Source organism: Lethenteron reissneri, chromosome 41 (genome assembly GCF_015708825.2).
Source record: "Lethenteron reissneri isolate LAM-NWPU_2019-01 chromosome 41, ASM1570882v1, whole genome shotgun sequence".
Taxonomy (NCBI): Eukaryota; Metazoa; Chordata; class Hyperoartia; order Petromyzontiformes; family Petromyzontidae; genus Lethenteron; species Lethenteron reissneri.
The window spans coordinates 9,605,051-9,623,310 of NC_083819.1; the positions used below are offsets into that span (position 1 = coordinate 9,605,051).

Consider the following 18,260-nt stretch of genomic DNA (forward strand, 5'->3'; position numbering starts at 1 on the left):
CCTCTCAATTTCGTTCGGTTTCCGGGGCAAAAAATGTTCGGAAATTTTGTTCGAACGCCGATTTGTTCGAGTTCTGGTGCATTCGATCTCCGAGGTTCTACTGTATACTGATTTGGCTGTCGCGCGATGAACATACTCTCGGTGACCAAGCGGGTGAGAACGTTTGTGCCCCCTGATGAAGGTAACTTCAATGGATTCGGCATTAGCTCAGTGGTACCCACTTCCATGGACCGTTGTCATACATGGTTGAGTTGCACCCAAAGGTGCAAGTAATATATCAACCAGTCCTGGACCTCCCCTAGGTCAGCATGGCTTTAAATAAGTACCTGGTGCAGTGTGTGAAAATCAGAAGTGGGGAGACAAAGGTAGCCAGACATGTTGCTGGCCACACCATACAGGTGTCTGCTGCGAATAGCACTTTCGCCAACAGTCTGTAAAAATCTGTATGGGTGTTCTTTGTCTTTTGTGTGTGTGTGTATTTGTATGTGTGTACATCCTTGTGTGTGTACATCCTTGTGTGTGTGTGTATTTGTATGTGTGTACATCCTTGTGTGTGTGTACATCCTTGTGTGTGTACATCCTTGTGTGTGTTTGTATGTGTGTACATCCTTGTGTGTGTACATCCTTGTGTGTGTGTGTGTTTGTATGTGTGTACATCCTACTTGTGTGTGGACATCCTTGTGTGTGTACATCCTTGTGTGTGTACATCCTTGTGTGTGTACATTCTTGTGTGTGTGTGTACATCCTTGTGTGTGTGTGTACATCCTACTTGTGTGTGTACATCCTTGTGTGTGTGTGTGTATTTGTATGTGTGTACATCCTACTTGTGTGTGTACATCCTTGTGTGTGTGTGTGTATTTGTATGTGTACATCCTACTTGTGTGTGTACATCCTTGTGTGTGTGTGTGTACATCCTACTTGTGTGTGTACATCCTTGTGTGTGTGTGTGTTTGTATGTGTGTACATCCTTGTGTGTGTGTGTGTGTACATCCTTGTGTGTGTGTGTACATCCTACTTGTGTGTGTACATCCTTGTGTGTGTGTGTGTTTGTATGTGTGTACATCCTTGTGTGTGTGTGTGTACATCCTTGTGTGTGTGTGTGTACATCCTACTTGTGTGTGTACATCCTTGTGTGTGTGTGTGTTTGTATGTGTGTACATCCTTGTGTGTGTGTGTACATCCTTGTGTGTGTGTGTGTGTGTACATCCTACTTGTGTGTGTACATCCTTGTGTGTGTGTGTGTTTGTATGTGTGTACATCCTTGTGTGTGTGTGTGTACATCCTTGTGTGTGTGTGTGTACATCCTACTTGTGTGTGTACATCCTTGTGTGTGTGTGTGTTTGTATGTGTGTACATCCTTGTGTGTGTGTGTGTACATCCTTGTGTGTGTGTGTGTACATCCTACTTGTGTGTGTACATCCTTGTGTGTGTGTGTGTTTGTATGTGTGTACATCCTTGTGTGTGTGTGTACATCCTTGTGTGTGTGTGTACATCCTACTTGTGTGTGTACATCCTTGTGTGTGTGTGTGTTTGTATGTGTGTACATCCTTGTGGGTGTGTGTGTACATCCTTGTGTGTGTGTGTGTACATCCTACTTGTGTGTGTACATCCTTGTGTGTGTGTGTATTTGTATGTGTGTACATCCTTGTGTGTGTGTGTGTACATCCTTGTGTGTGTGTGTGTACATCCTACTTGTGTGTGTACATCCTTGTGTGTGTGTGTGTATTTGTATGTGTGTACATCCTACTTGTGTGTGTACATCCTTGTGTGTGTGTGTGTACATCCTACTTGTGTGTGTACATCCTTGTGTGTGTGTGTATTTGTATGTGTGTACATCCTTGTGTGTGTGTGTGTACATCCTTGTGTGTGTGTGTGTACATCCTACTTGTGTGTGTACATCCTTGTGTGTGTGTGTGTATTTGTATGTGTGTACATCCTACTTGTGTGTGTACATCCTTGTGTGTGTACATCCTTGTGTGTGTGTGTATTTGTATGTGTGTACATCCTTGTGTGTGTGTGTGCGTATTCACTTGCACCTCTTCCCTCCGCCTCCTCTCCCCCACAAATCCCCCCCCCTCTTTCAAGGTCAACTTACTAGAGAAACATTGATCCACGCTGAATCTACCCCAGCCCCCCCCCCACCAGTCATTCTGAGCACTAAACTGGGGGAAAAGAATGCCCCTCTCATACCTCCCTTAACTCTTTCATGTGCAGCAACGGGAGTTTGTTTCGCATTGTGGGGTTGAGATTGCACTGCTATGTGCTTGGTGAAGTGCGGGTGACAATTATTGATTCGCTCGTACCATTTGGCTTCATTTGCTTGAAAAGGAAGATGCAGCACCGTCAATTCAGACTGCTCTTTGGGGGTTTGCGTGCTGAGGCTGCGCGTCCCGGGCTGGCTGACGTGAGTTTGAAGCTCGGTTATTCAGAAAGATCTGGCGCTTTCGTGAAATCACTGCATTTGCGTCGTGGCAGTCGTCGTGGTGATCCGCGCATTAATGATGTGCTTCACCGTAACTTTGCATTCTCTTTATAATTTTCCACAAAGTTATCGCAACCGCGCTGTCGAGTGCCGAGCCGCGAGATAAAATTATCTGTTCAGATCTATCACGGAGCGGTGGAGCCCTTTGTGTTCGGGAACGGCCCACTGAAGCGGATATTACAGAGCTGCTTCTGAGATCCCCGATACTTGTAGTGACACTGGTCCACACAGAACGACCCACTGAAGCGGATATCACAGAGCTGATTCTGAGATCCCTGATTCTTGAAGTGACACTGGTCCACACAGAACGGCCCACTGAAGCGGATATCACAGAGCTGATTCTGAGATCCCCGATGCTTGTAGTGACACTGGTCCACACAGAACGACCCACTGAAGCGGATATCACAGAGCTGATTCTGAGATCCTTGATTCTTGAAGTGACACTGGTCCACACAGAACGACCCACTGAAGCGGATATCACAGAGCTGATTCTGAGATCCCTGATTCTTGAAGTGACACTGGTCCACACAGAACGGCCCACTGAAGCGGATATCACAGAGCTGATTCTGAGATCCCCGATGCTTGTAGTGACACTGGTCCACACAGAACGACCCACTGAAGCGGATATCACAGAGCTGATTCTGAGATCCCCGATGCTTGTAGTGACACTGGTCCACACAGAACGACCCACTGAAGCGGATATCACAGAGCTGATTCTGAGATCCCTTGATTCTTGAAGTGACACTGGTCCACACAGAACGACCCACTGAAGCGGATATCACAGAGCTAGTTGTGACATCCCTTTTCTTTAAGTGACACTCTGGTCTACACAGCACGGTCCGAGGAAGCAGATATCACGAAGCTTCCTCTTGAGATCATTTCTACGTTTTCTGGTCCACACCAGGGGGTAACGCTTTCCCACCCGGACAGTGAACCCGATACGTTCAATTCCCAGATTTAGAATGTAGCCAAACTACGCACAGAACCAAATTGAATGGGATGTTTTTTTCAGTGTACAGGCATTGATGAATGGGCCAAGAGCATCAATTGACTGTCCTTACGAACCTGGTTTAATCACAGGCTGGATTCGAACCCTGGTCTCAGCTGTTGCCAGCTCAGTGCTCTGACCTCTGGATCACCCAGCCACCTGCCATTAAAGGAAACATCAATTTTACTTGTCTTCTGTTCTCATTAACGGTGACTCAAACTCCGTGTCAGTTCAGGACACAGGCTTGGTTTGGTCACGCTACTTTATTTATGGCTCGCGTCTTCGCCTGAAGGCAAACTCGTCGCATTGAAAGACAATGAAGAGCGTTATTACGTCGCTTTTATACCTACGATAGCATTGCTCGGTCTCAAAACTCTTTCAGGAGGGCCACTTGGAATAATGTGCATTCTCCAACACTGATCCACTCTACCTCTCTGGCCTTTATGTGCTATGAAGAAGAGCCATTGCACAAAACATCGTCTGTTATATATTTTTTCTTTTAATGCACTGTTTTTAACGAATGTGTTGCATTTACACACTGCACCAGGTACTCATGTTAGGCCGAGTGGATCTAGGGAAGGCCCGGGACTGGTTCAGATATTCGTCACTGATATTGGCCATGAGTGGGTATCGTGCCGGGGTCGCCGGCTTGTATAGCATTGCGGCAACCAACCACATAACACAAACACACAGACGTCCCCATCCCACGCACACACACTCCATCAGCCTGCAGCACACCACGCGAGTTGGTTTGTAGGAGGCCTAGGGCAGCGTTCAGTTCAGACACCAACTTCCTGCGAGTGAAGATGCGCTTCACGACCAGCAATCGAACCCAGGTTTGGATGGACCCCAGCTTGAGTACACTCTGTGAAGCACTGCACCACGGCTCACACTTGCCGGAAGAGTGGAGATTAGGGCTGCAGTATTTACACACGGGCTTAGTGTCGGCTTTGGCCTGACGGCCACAGCCCAGACCCCTCCGCTAATACCCAATCACGGTGGGGCATCTCGCCACCGCTGATGGCTTGACCCCGGCTGTTTGACCCCGGCGGCCGACCTATCGATGCGCCTCCACCCCGGGACTCTTTAACCCAATCGCCAGTGTCCCGTTATCATCAGACGCTTAATCGCGAGCACTTTACGGCAGCCGTTAATGCAGGCTCAGTGTCGTGCGCGCACCACACACACACACTGCCTCGCTCTCTCTCACCGCATCTCATGTGTGTAGATGCAGTATTTTATTCGACTGTTACTTTGGAATTTCATATTTCAGTCCCTGAAATAATCTTCTGCCCCCAAACTTTCTCCCCCCTCCCCCGATTCTGACTCAACGTTGGTTGGCCACCACCAAAGCCAAATTGTTATAAAATGTCATCATTAAAACCAGCATCAACGTCATCATGTGTGTGGGAGAAGCAGTGTACGCTGTGCCACAATCCCTGCTGCCTGAGTTCAATTCCCTGCCACGGTGCACATAAGTGCCAAGTGGTATCTGAACCAGTCCTGGGCCTCCCCTAGGTTGATGCGACCTTAAATGAGTGACTGTGTGGTACATTGCGTAAACATCATGACTCACAACACAAAGGCTGTTGGGTGTGCATGGCTCTGGCCACACCACTGTCTCATTCGCCGGTGCCAGCCTTAAACGGCGCTCGCTAACGGCACTTTCCCCTAATCTTGAAGGCTAAACGGACTCTCCGTGTGTCTGTGGGTGTGTGTTCCAATACAGTTGTCTGGCATTGGTGGAGTGGGCGGTGACAGGATGGCACACCACTCCATGGACGTTCACCCTCGCGAGTAAGTCTTGCGTGTGCGTGCGTGTGCGCGTACGTGTGTGGAAGAGTGAGAATGGCGGCATTGCATTATAGGAGCTCCTGGTAATCGAATTGTTGCGGGCAGTATAAGGCTGTGAGCCGGAATTTGAAATTCACACAGTAAGCAAGAGTTGTACGACCTACAACAGATCTTGAGATTACAAAAACCTGTTACCTATGTTGTCTACATGTGAAAGGCAAATTTATTTTTGACAGGTGCAATGATCACAATATTATTGTACCAGCAACATAACTGTGTTGTACTGGCTCCACCTTGATTAAGGAACATCAACACGACATAGCTTGTGTGCGTAACATCAGAGCTTGTGTGCGACACAATAGTTTGCCAGAGTGTGCGTACCTGGCCGCTGTGGTCTGAAGGTTAAACCTTCTCTGTTGTTTGGATTTTCTCTGGATATTTGGCACAAACATCGCAATGCAGAAACCCCTTCCATAAAATAACCCAGAGACTCACTCAGTGTTGTCTGGATTAAGGAATTTATGAAAGTACTGCGCCGCATATCCGACCATCACATGTCCATCGTGACCAATCGATCACCCACACCCAGTGAGTGTATATGCATGATGGTGTTAGCAGTAATTTCCTATCGATGTTCGCAAATCCAATCATTTCGCACACACAGTTTTGTGTCCTTAATCTTCGGCTCGTAACAATTCACCCCTTTGATTTGTCACGATCACGAATCAAGATTTGATTTGGGGATTGATTATTTTGTAACATCGTGGCGAACGTAGGGGCCCCTATTGGCTATGAATCAATTGCTACACGAACGGATCAGACGTAATCCATTCTGACATGCCTGATGCGATGCATGTATTGTGAGCCTGGGAAGGGATTTTAGTCAATGAATTGATGCATCGTACAGCGTGCCGAGTTATTACACAAGCAGCCACGTCACTCTGCCTACACACATCATTGTTCAACCAGGTGAGAACCCGTACCTATCTCAGGTGAGAACCCATGTCTATCCCAGGTGAGAACTGGTACCTATCCCAGGTGAGAGCCCTTATCTATCCCAGGTGAGAACTCATGTCTATCCCAGGTGAGAGCCTGTACCTATCCCAGGTAAGAACCCATGTCTATCCCAGGTGAGAGCCGTACCTATTCCAGGTGAGAGCCTGTATCTATAATAGGTGAGAGCCCGTACTTGTCCCAGGTGAGAACCCATGTCTATCCCAGGTGAGAGCCCGTACCTATCCCAGGTGAGAGCCTGTATCTATCCCAGGTGAGAGCCCGTGACTAATCCCAGGTTAGAACCCAGTTGATACAGACAGAAGCAGGTACAGCAATGTGTGCAGTTGCACAGCAAGATGAAAGCATCTCAGCAATGTGAGAGTAATTTGAACCGGGACTTGTAAGTGTATGGAAGCAAATCGACACGACCACCAATGACTAACGTAGGTGTAAGATACAAGGAACCTCGAAATGAGGTAGACAGGACGATCGGAAGAAATCGCACTCAGTCATTTCAAGCAGTGTTGAGTTTGTTATGGAGGTTGTTTTGCCGTGGAAATAAATGCAAGAGATGATATCGTCGGCAGGAGTTGAATGTTGGAGGCAACGAATACAAAGTCATATCTGCACCTTGCACATGAAGCTAAATGCCCACAACATGTTTGGATGAGTGCATTGATGGGTAGCCACTGTTACTGTACTCTACTTCTATGCCCTCCCCCACGTCTACACTCCCCACCGACACCAACTTGGCTTAACGAGCAAAGTCGTCCCGGGGTTCACGACGAATCGGAGCGACCGCCTCGGGCCCCGCGCTTTGGGGAGCCCCGCGCTTCAACGTCACGGTGTCAGATGTAGTACTTCTGGTTTATATTCTTGGTTTTTTCAGTAAAGTCACGTAGAAGGGAAACAATAAAATAATAAAAATATAAAACAAAAAAAAATTCTTGCTGTGGATTTCACACCTGATGATGATTGCTTGTGTTGCAGTCGAAACGTCGTGATAATTTAATTGTTTTATTTTTTTCTTATTTTATCGTTTCCCTTCTACTTGACTTTACCGAAAGAACCAAGAATATGAATCCCAGCCAGTCACGAAAGCTTTAAATCAAAATTTACTTCTGGTTTAGTTTGAAGGCCTCGGGGGGGGGGGGGGGGGGGGCCCACACGGTTGAATTTGCCCCGGGCCCCTTCACCCCCATATAGCTATCCCTGCTGAAGAGAGTGGTGAAGTATGGTCATATAATCTCCACGACCCTCATGGTGTGTTTGGTAGGCTCTCGGACCTCATCTAGCAGTGGATTGACAAACGGGCACTGCATGTACATATGGCTTGTGTACACGTTGGCCTATACGTGCGCGTCAGTCTGTGTGCACACAGTCTAGCGGGGAGCGGTAGTGCAGTGGTTAGCGCGCTACGCTCCAAACCCGGCGATCAGAGTTCAACTCCCGGTCATGGCCAACACCAGTAACGATTATCTGAACCGATCCAGGGCCTCCCCTAGGTCGACTCAGCTTTCAAATTAGTACCTGGTGCGGTGTCTAAACATCTCCACTCGGCTGACAAAGGCGGCCGGGCGTGTTGCTGGTCACCCACCCACTCGTGTGCCGTGCTGGCCTTTGTAGATGCTCGCTAACAGCACCTGCTCCTACGGTCTGTTTAGGCTATACGAGGGATTGATTGTTGCGTGTGCACAGCTGTACACACGTGGACACGCATTGTCATTGGTGTGCCCGCGCTTGCGTGGGTTCCACATATGATGGCCTTGCATCCATCGCTGTACTCGTCATACGGTTGCCGGGTCCCCTCTCGCTCAGGTGCTGGCCATACCCCCTGGGCCGCAAGGACAGGAACCAGGTGAGTTGCCGGATTAAGTCCGTCCGGCCTTTGGCTTCTCAAATCAAGGGTTGGGTCAAACTATTTGCTTTCCGAAGTACCGAACTAGACTTTCCTTTCTGCGGGGCTACGCGTTAGCATGCAGGACGTGAATTATAATGAGGGTTCGCATAACCCTCGCGAATGTGATGCCTCCGACTGGTTCTCTCTTGCTCACACGGTTACCAAGTGATAATTATTTGAACGTATATCATGCGCTCACTCTCGACGACGGGAGAGAACGACTCGTGGGCACGAGGAACCACAGATAATCGGGGAAAGCCGCAGCTAGGCAGTGAGCCAGCACCAACAGTTGTTGAAGCTCTGTGGTTTCCTACGTATTAAGATATTTTCAGCCAACTCATGAGTGTTAATACGTGTGGGAGAGAAGCGGAGCACCGTGCGCGAGAGGGCAACGCTCAATCCCATATAGAAGAGACGATATTAGTCCACGCTTTGCTGTACTGCCTTCTTATGACGAGTAGCTGAGGTGCTTGCAGTGATGGATACACCTCGTTTGCAGGCTATTTTGAAGTGGTAGGTCTCATGTGGCCAGGGGTCCTGTGAAATGGAGTCGCACATGTACACAGACAACAACCAGATGCTCTGATGTCGTCGTATGACCAAAGCAATATCTATCAGAAGCGGTTGAAATCTGCCACTCTAAATAATAACAATCTCATTCTCATCTCTTGCCCGAGCATCCCAACTACGGAACGGTGTGTTGCCTTCATGAATTTTCAAATTCCTCTTCGTGCACCGAGCTCCATAGGCTATAGCATGGCGTCAATTCCACCATGCGCCTTGTGGGAAAACAGTTTTAGTCCTACGGAGAGACTGATCCCCACCAGAGGACCGTGGAATTTCCACCTGCCGGCAAAGCATTGCTAATGGGAGCCGAGCGTTGCTGCCGGCTTATTAAACATAGAGACACTTCAGAGTTATTTAATAGATTAACCGTCTTGTTTGTGCTATGATCCTATTGATCACTGTGTCCCAGCTGGTATTGATGTTCCACTTGATATTGGCATTGTTGTTTGTATCGGAGGTTTAACGTGATCATACAAACGTTGCTGTTCGTGTTGTCTTGGTGCGTTTCAGCAGTTGAGCCACATTGGTGCTCTCTACTCGCTTGACGTCCGAGGGGACGCCATTCACAACTCTCGGCAAGTTCACATATGAGGACAAACACGCACACATAAGCACACGGAGACACGTGTACACACACGAACTCGCGAGCGCCTATGAGGACAAACACACACACATAAACACACGGAGACACGTGTACACACACGAACTCGCGAGCGCCTATGAGGACAAACACGCACACATAAACACACGGAGATACGTGTACATACACGAACTCGTGAGCGCCTATGAGGACAAACACGCACACATAAGCACACGGAGACACGTGTACACACACGAACTCGTGAGCGCCTATGAACGCCGGCACCGCACACCGGGGGATGAGTGGCTAGCACCTTGCCTGGCCGCCTTTGTCTCCCTAGTGACGATTTTTACACACCGCACCAGGTCCTCATTTGAGGATGAGTTGACCTAGAGGAGGCCCAGGATCGGTTCAGATATTCATCACCGATGTTGGCCGTGAGCGGGAATTGAACACAGGTTGCCGTGTTTGTAGCGATTTGAAATCCCTACGACAATCCCCCAACCCACAGGTGCGCACACACTCGCATGTATCTACACACACAACACACGGACATAGATGCAATGGGCACGGCGGAGGGGTTATGCTGACTCGGCATACACCTGTGTGTGAGGCAGACAGGTGAGCGTCACGCTGGGTGCGTTGTGCGCCGAGGACGTGAAGAGACGGCGAAAGGTCGCGCCTTCAGGTATAACCTCAGCACCCTGCTGCTTCTGCTGAACCTTACCCTCGACCCTTGACCCCCCCCTTCGTGTTAACTGCGTGTTTGCTGGATGCGATGTGCTTTTGGTGGATCACACCACAGTGAGATCAGCGTGTGAGTGAGCGATTAACCTTTAGGGCTATGATGCCAGTGGCGATGATGACGACGATGATGATTCGTGGTTCAGACTTGCCTGTGTGCCCTTGAGGTGATGATATCGGGGATGGCAGTGGTGTTCTTGCAGACTCGTGTACGTGTGCCAGTGATGATAATGATGGTGATGTTGAATCATGTGCAGTTTTAGAGGTGGTGGTGAAGATGATGACGGTGGTCGTTATGTGGACTCGGATATACACTGATCATGCTGATGATGACTGTGATAATGTTGCAGTGTGCATGTGTGTCGGTTGTGATGATGATGATGAAGTTGATGATTCACTCACATCTTATTCTTAGGTTTTTTCGGTAAAGTCACGTAGGTAAAACATCAAAATCACATCTGCAGCAGGGTTAAATATGATGACAACAGTAACAGCAATGACGGTGTCGCTATCATTAACACCAGGGATGCACAAAGCCAGTCCTCGGTTTTCATTCTGACTTGGCTCTCAGTGACTCAACCAAACTATTCAACTAATAGTTTGCGAGACTTTTTACAATCTGCTCAGCTGGTAAGAAATCATAGACGTCAAGTTCTCTATAAATCTGGCCAGGGTTGCACAGCCCTGATGTACATATGCATGTTAAACTTCTTTTGCACCGTATGTCGCTAATGGTGATAATAGAAGGTGCAGGGGAAGGACAACAAACTAAACACAAAGCATATTCTTGGTACTTTCGGTAAAGTCGCGTAGAAATCAAATAAAACTATAAATTGTTATTTCCCTTCTACGTGACTTTACCGAAAGAACCAAGAATATGAATCCCTGCAGTCATGAAAGCTTTAAATCGACATTTAAACATAAAGCATTTTTAAAGAAATTCGATTTCAAGCTAGATTTAAAAGTGTCTTGCTCCAGTGGCTTCCCAATATCAGAAGGAAGAGATTTCCAGACGGCCACAGAAGCACACCCGAAAGCGCGCGATGCAGTCACCGTCTTTGTTCGATGGCCAGCCCAAAAGCCGCTGCTGTGAGCATGAACCTGCAAAGTTGCACATGACAAATGATGATGACCCCGATTGTGGCGGTGATCGTCGTTTCTGCTTTTTCCCACTCTGCGCGCGCAGCCTTCGTCAGCGAGAACGCGCACGCCGCCCTGGATGGCGGCACGGGTGGCCGCACCCTGCAGGGCATGAGTTGGATCCCGAGTCCGGCACCCGGGGCTGACGCTAGCGGGGAAAGAGGAGGAGGGCCGGCGGGAGGCCGCTCCGATCCCGTCGGCGCCACGCAAAGGCCCAAAGGGCCCAGCGTCGGTTACAACCTCAGCTGATGAACGGTGGCCACACGCCGCAGTGCCGGGAGGGTGACACTTTGGAAAAGTAAAGTACTCTGATTACCGATTACTCGAGGGTTTAACAATATAAACCCACATTTTGTGGTTTTTACAGGAATGTAATCTCATAGTTAATATTGGTTGATTGAGATTGCTTTCTTAAGATGAACCGATATTGGGGTGAGATGTAAATCGGTGGGTGGGGTCGCACGGTGGTTGCAGTGCTCAACTCCCGAGCAGGAGGTCGCAAGTTCAAATCCCGGTTGAAAGGTTTGCCCGAGTATGTCGTCCTTTTAAAGTTTTCTATGTAATTACTACCGCAACGTCAACGGTGGTTTTGCAGCAAAGAGATTTGTCCCCGTTTATAGGAATGTAGAATTTCTGCTACGGCCCAAGGCTGCCAGTCGATTGTTGACCTTGTTCACGAAATTAGTGACGAAATTACTCGTGAAACAGGTGTTTTATTTTTTAGTCAACGATGACCGCGAGCGGACGAAACGGCGGCCACCCCACCAGAGACCCAAAGTGCCGCTGACCAAAGCGCGTGCACGGCGCAGTCACGATCGTTTCTCCCCCCCTCCCTCGCTTCGTTCATGAACTCGCCCGAATGTCAGACGCTATAGACTTGCGTACAGGGACTCTTCTACTAACATTCGACTTAACGAACTTTCAGAGATACGAACAAACCTGTCCATATGTTGAGTTGCCTGTTCGAATCGAGAGTCGTGTGTTCAACTGCCGTGCAATAGGTGGCGGTGGTGGCATCTACTTCTGCAGAACATGAAGAACCAGTGGCATCTACAGGAGATTATACACATTTTAAAGCCATCCCCCAAACATGTTGTACATGTTGTACAAAATGTTTGGAATCGACAGGAGTAAAGTTGGACTTACGAGCAAATTGACTTACGAACAGACCTCTGGAACTTAACTCGTTCGTAAGTAGAGTCCCCGTAGAGAACAATTTGCTGAGTTTATCGATTGGCTGAGCAGTGGAGGAACGGCACGAACCTCACAACAGCTTTTAATAGTGCAGAGCATTTGACTGAAGCTTGACTCCTTTCGTCAACTAGGCGAAGAGAATGATGGCAAGAGATGTAGTAGTCTTGACTAAATGTAAATTCCACAGATGGAGACTGACTAAAATGTAAAATGTTGACTAATTGAACTAAGCTAAGCTAGCTAAGCTATATTTATATTACCAGGTAAAGCCCACTGAAATATAAATAGCTCTTTTTCAGAAGCTCAACGAAGTGGCTGATCACGTGCACATTTATAGCAGCCAAATACTCTTAAACTGATCTTTATAAATGTGGAGGGAAAAACCGGAGGATCCGGAGAAAAAATCCATTTGTCAGGGTCGAGATTGAACCACAACCTCCTGTATACCAGGCGAGGTAGTTAACATCTCACCACTGTTGCCAACAGAGTTGAGCGCTGCCCCGTGCTCGTTTGAGCAGGGAGGCTGTGAGGTTTCTTTGGTGGATTTAGCCGTAGAGACATCGGCCCTCTTCGACACCGCTGACCCCGCGTGAACCCAGGCCGCCGATGTGACCCCCCCTCCCCCCTCCTGTTTAATTTGGAATAATTTCAGCATGAACAAAATACAAAGCAATCTTAAACGGCAACCGGTAGGTTTGTGCTCTGCCCCTGTGACCTGATGATATACGGTAATCGGAGTACACTATCCCCTCGTTCTTCGCGAGGGGATATGTTCCGGAGATGCGAGTGAATAGCACATTTTTTGGGATAAAGATATTGGCTCTACGAAAACCTATGTTTTGAATTATTTCCCTAAAGTAAATACATCAATAAACTATTAAATACATGAACATCATAACAAAAAAATAATTGATCATAAAGTAAATAAAAATACATCTAAATAGTTTCATATGAACTTCATTATCAAATTATCTCACCGCTTTGTCCCGTAACTTTATCGCATCACTTTCTCCCTCCATGCCGCAGTCATGTAGAGTTCCAGACGCGATTAGCGGATAGCCAAAATCGCGGTTAGCGAGTTGGTGAATAACGAGGGAGTACTGCCCAGAAGCAATCTGTTGCAGCTCGCTGCTCCCCGACACGGAGTGTGGGGGAGCGCCGGCTATTGTCGGCTCTGGCCGCTGCCTGTCACAGCCTCCAGGTTGATTTCGTTGAGCCACGTTCGTTGTTGTTTAGCCGGCACAACTTCCAGCCTGAGTGGTCACCTCATCTCGCGATCCTTGCTGCCTGACCGAAGCCACAAACTTCTCAATGCATGCCCAACATTAATATTCATCGCATTCTCTAGCCCTCGGTCTGTCTCTCGCTCTCACGTATTACACCTAACACTAGTTTATCATTTTTTCTGGGTCCAGAGACGATACTTTTGTCTGTCTCACTGGTTTATTCATAACACCTAGCCCTGAGGTTATACCGAGCACCATTTACCCTTTTTCCTGGGTCGAATCCTCAACCAGAATGTTAAGACTGAATGTGGGAAATGTTGCAGATGGAGGTATGAGGCTCCGCAGAGAAGCATGGGAAGAGATCAAGAGATAGTGATCAGTTTATATATCCGAGAAATTGCGCACACTCTTTGGAAGTGTATTCAATAAGGCCCTCGATTCAGGAAAACCTCGCTGAGTGTTATGACGTTTTTTTCAGAAAGGTCCTGAATTGGGATGTTTGGCCAATTCCAATAATGAGTGAATGGCATTTGAGAGGAAACCGGGGTACCTGGAGAAAACCCAACCATTCGAGGAGATAACACGCAAGCCTTAAGCGCAGATAGATTAAGCCCATTGCTGTGTCCCCGTCTCGTCCATCTTGAGCCTACGACACCTCGTATAACCAGGCAGTCTCCGATTCAAATATTAACCAGGTCCCACCCTGCTTGGGTTCTAGGAGTTGGTCGCGGGTAAACAGTCGTTATTCTGGACCGTGTCCCCGAGCCCCTGCCATGAAACTTCCCTCTCTGCACCACTTGGCCTCATTCCCGAGTCGTGCTGTTGAAAGAGAAATGGTGTTAACCGTCGTCGAATTCATCCTCGCTAACATCGCGATCGTCATGAGTCTTGTTGGCAGGTTGCAATGCCACCAACATTTCCTACTCTCGACTGCCAACTCATTGTAGATTTGTTGTTCGAGCATAGAGAGGAATTCCAAGGATGTATTTGACCATGGTGTCTGCGAGAAGAGGCTGGTGGCTCGTGCACTGCTTGAATGACATAGGCCCCTTCCATCCATTCTCCCCAATGTGTAACAATAGGAGTATTAATCCCTCTCGAATGCGCTTTCAGCTCGTACTGCGCATTCAGCGCGTTGTTCAACATATCGCTGCAACTGCTGGGAGCTTCTTCAGGAACCGAATGGTGGCAGCTCATATTCTTTTACGGTTTAAAAGAAAAGCGTCGCTGCTTCGCGCGCTGCTGCTGCTGCTGCCGCTAGAACCGCCAGTGTTTCCTCCGTCGAGTTCCTGACGAAGCTCCCAGCACGCGGCGCGAAACGTCGGACGTCGTGCCAAGCAACACCAATGTACAGTACGACCCGGAAATCCATCATCGGAGAGGCAACATGGCAGCACAATCGTGACCACCTCTACGTCGTCGTAATAGTAGTCGTAGTCGTGCTACTTCCTGCCTGAAAGCACACGTGAGTGAGTAGCTTCATTGGCCGTTTTTAAGTCCGTAACGTTCACATTCCCGCATGGAATTCCGATCTTGCGGTGTGTCTTCCCCCTCTGATGTTAACAACCCTTGCTCCTTCTGAATCCCCGACCCACAATTTTCAGAACCCGAATGTTTTAAAAAGATATATTTATTGTAATTGTATTATCTCTCTCGTTCGATGGGAAGATGGAGAGATGACTTGTTTGCACGAGTTTAATGTGATTTTTTTGTTAAAAGAAACTTTTTGGAAAAATGCGATAAGAAATGCAGATATTACCGATTATCGTTCACGTTGTTTTAACGCTCTTGGATGTTGTCCCGAGGGCATGAAACAAAACCAAGTTCACGGCTCCGAAGGAGCGGTACACAGCCCTCTGTGTTTGTAAAGAGGACGGAGACTTGTTAAGTGACGATTTGGTTTGTAAAGCCTTTCTGCCAAAATCTTCTCAGTGCCCCGCACCATCGTCTAATAATAATACTTTACATTTGTAAGGGGCATTTCATCCGTAGATCCCAATGCAGGAAAACAAAACATAACCTGCAGGGTAATTAGCCAGGGGAAAAGACCAATTTAAAGTCTCTCTTCAGACTGTCCTTGGGCTCCGCTGTTCCACGTGTCTGCTGTATAGGCAGCACCTTAGTCGTGTCGCCAGTCGGCTTCAAGGAATGTGTCGGCTTCGTATTGGCAGAAGATAGTCGACCAGCAGATCGCGTATGGTTGGGTTAAAGTGTGGGTAGACTCCCACCTCTTCCCAGTTGTCTGGCCAGCGTGGAAGAGAAGGCCAAATACCCTTCGGGGGGGGGGGGGGGCGGGGGCGTCTTAAGAGTCCCATGCGTTGGAGGCCCTTCCCAGGAGCAGCGGCATGAGCGCGCAATTGCACGGCCAGCGCCTCTTACCTTGAAAGAGGGAGAAATGCAATGGCCTTGGTAGATTAATGTCACTACTTGTTGTTTACCCAGGGAACACCTCGTCGAGTATTGAGACTCGTTTTCACGAGGGTCCTGTTCATGATGTTTTAAGTGTTGTTGTTTGGGAGGCAACGGGAGAGTCTGGAGAAATCCACTCACGTGATGGGGTCACAATCAAATCAGGTCGCCTGTTGGTAACCTACTTTCTGTACTGACTCTCACAGGTATCTCCCGCTCGTTGCCATATGCCGTTGGGTGTCCCTTAATTACTTCATCGCAGCGTTATCCACCGAGCCCGCCTCCAAGACGTCACTTAATAATTTACCTGAACATATTGAAAGATATACGGAGTCATTTTTAAAAGTAACTTTTAAAGATTTTTGATTGTAAAGATTATAAAGGGGTCGATCGATGGGGGGGGGGGGGGGGGGTAGTGTTGTGTGTTACAGAGCGATGCAGTATTTATGTAGGGTAGATGTGACACTTTATAGGGAAAGAGGCGTGGAACGATTGGCCCACTCTTAATGGTGAGCCGTCACAATTTGGGGTTTCAATTTTGAGTGGAGAATCGTTTTAGTGCCTCGCGCTTTCGTACGGGTGAGCAGCCTTGCTCGTTCCATCTTGTTCTGGACCGAATCGTTTTGCATGGTCCGATTTGATCTTTTGACTCGATTCTGATATATTTACGTATATACTTTGCATACATCGTTCATTGACTATTACGCACGCGATCCTATGCATACGTCGTTGAGCGAATCAGTTTCGTTTGCCGAATGAGCGCAACTGTCTTATTATAGCTTTCGGGTCACTGTTGTGTGTAGGCTGTAGAACGAGTAAATTGTATGTGGTTTAGGTTTGCAATTTCAGAACACCATGCAGGCTTTGTGTATATTAATTTCTACGTGATGCTTTCGTATTATTACTCTATTTAAAATGTTTGTTACTCGGCGACAGCGGAAACCTATTTCTGTCGTATGCCAGTCATTTTTCCGAATCTTAGTTCTTTCCAAAGCGCAGTAAAAATGTGGTCACGAACTCTGAACTCCCAAGAACGTTTTCTCACATGGCTAGATTCGACGTTGAAGGTGTTGATTATCGGTCTCATTCATATCTACCGCTCGTTGATTGGGGCTGTTCGAATCGTGACGGTCGTAATTGGACATCTATGAAAAAAGAGCTTTACGGCTCATCAGATTCCTTCAGTATAAACTAATATCCTGATTCTGAACTGGCCGAGGGCCTGCACTGGTCAAAGTGCTCAGCTCTTGTACAAGTTCACATCCTGGTCAGGGTTCGGCTCGCCTCGGCATCATCATCATCGTCGTTCTGGGGTCTGTAAAGACGTTGTACTCACCGCAGAGAACTGCAGCGACACAACTGCACTCTGCGATAGCCGGCACCAAACTGTGCCACACGCCCTCCCGCATGGCCTCTTACTCCCGTTTCGATGTACACTTTTGTAATCTGAACAGGAAAGGGTGAATGAGACGTGGCCCACTGACTCTGTTGTCCCTCTTGTAAATAACCTGGATAGAAGTCCGTGTGATAAATGCTAAGTGGATGACATGAGAGTGTATCCGTGACGAGTTTGATTCAATGTTCAACACAGGGCCGTGTTTGGTTTTAACCATGATGATCGTGGCCACGGGTAACGTTCATCCCGTGTTTTTTGTGACTTGCTTAAGAGTGCTCCTCGAGACCGACTTCAAAAAGAGATATAATTTGGCAATGGCTGAAAGTCACAAAAAAGGTTTGCGAATGAGACACTGGGTAAAAACATCTAATTGTACTTACCAAATTTTGAGCGGTTAGCGCTTTGGAGGGGGTATCGACGACACAATGGTTGGCCATGGCTATATCCGTGGTAATATCTGAACCGGCACGAAGAACGTCCATGGCTGACAAAGCATTGAGAGTCCTTCATCCAGCAGTGTATTCGCAAGCACGTGTCAACATCACACTTCCACGCGTTACTATAAACCTAATTGTAATAGCCCTTTAACCTCCTGAGAGAGCATCTCTGGATCTCGCAACTCGCCCAGGAGGATGTTTTTTGACGATTGCCGAGTATTACATGTGGGAGGAAGCAGGGGTACTCGGAGAAAACCGTACGACTCAAGACCTCCAACCCATGGCAGCTGCTCATCTCGCGACCCGGCAGGCTGGGAATCTCGCGCACGTATCGCTGCTTGCATTACACACCCACGCTGCCTGCATTGAAACTAAAAACGATTAAAAACTGAGCTGTATAGCTCTTT

At 47.9% G+C, this 18,260-nt stretch overlaps 1 protein-coding gene across 1 annotated transcript in view; it reads left to right on the forward strand.

The window, feature by feature from the left end:
* Positions 1 to 17,571, forward strand: part of GPATCH2L (G-patch domain containing 2 like) — a 33,172-nt gene extending 15,601 nt beyond the window's left edge. Inside the window, exons 9-14 of the mRNA XM_061568262.1 lie at positions 5,200 to 5,267; positions 8,079 to 8,118; positions 9,238 to 9,302; positions 9,925 to 10,006; positions 11,032 to 11,140; positions 11,238 to 17,571. Of these exons, the coding sequence (XP_061424246.1) occupies positions 5,200 to 5,267; positions 8,079 to 8,118; positions 9,238 to 9,302; positions 9,925 to 10,006; positions 11,032 to 11,140; positions 11,238 to 11,440 (567 nt within the window). The 3' untranslated portion in view covers positions 11,441 to 17,571. The remainder of the gene's footprint in view (positions 1 to 5,199; positions 5,268 to 8,078; positions 8,119 to 9,237; positions 9,303 to 9,924; positions 10,007 to 11,031; positions 11,141 to 11,237) is intronic.
* Positions 17,572 to 18,260: the final 689 nt, after the last annotated feature.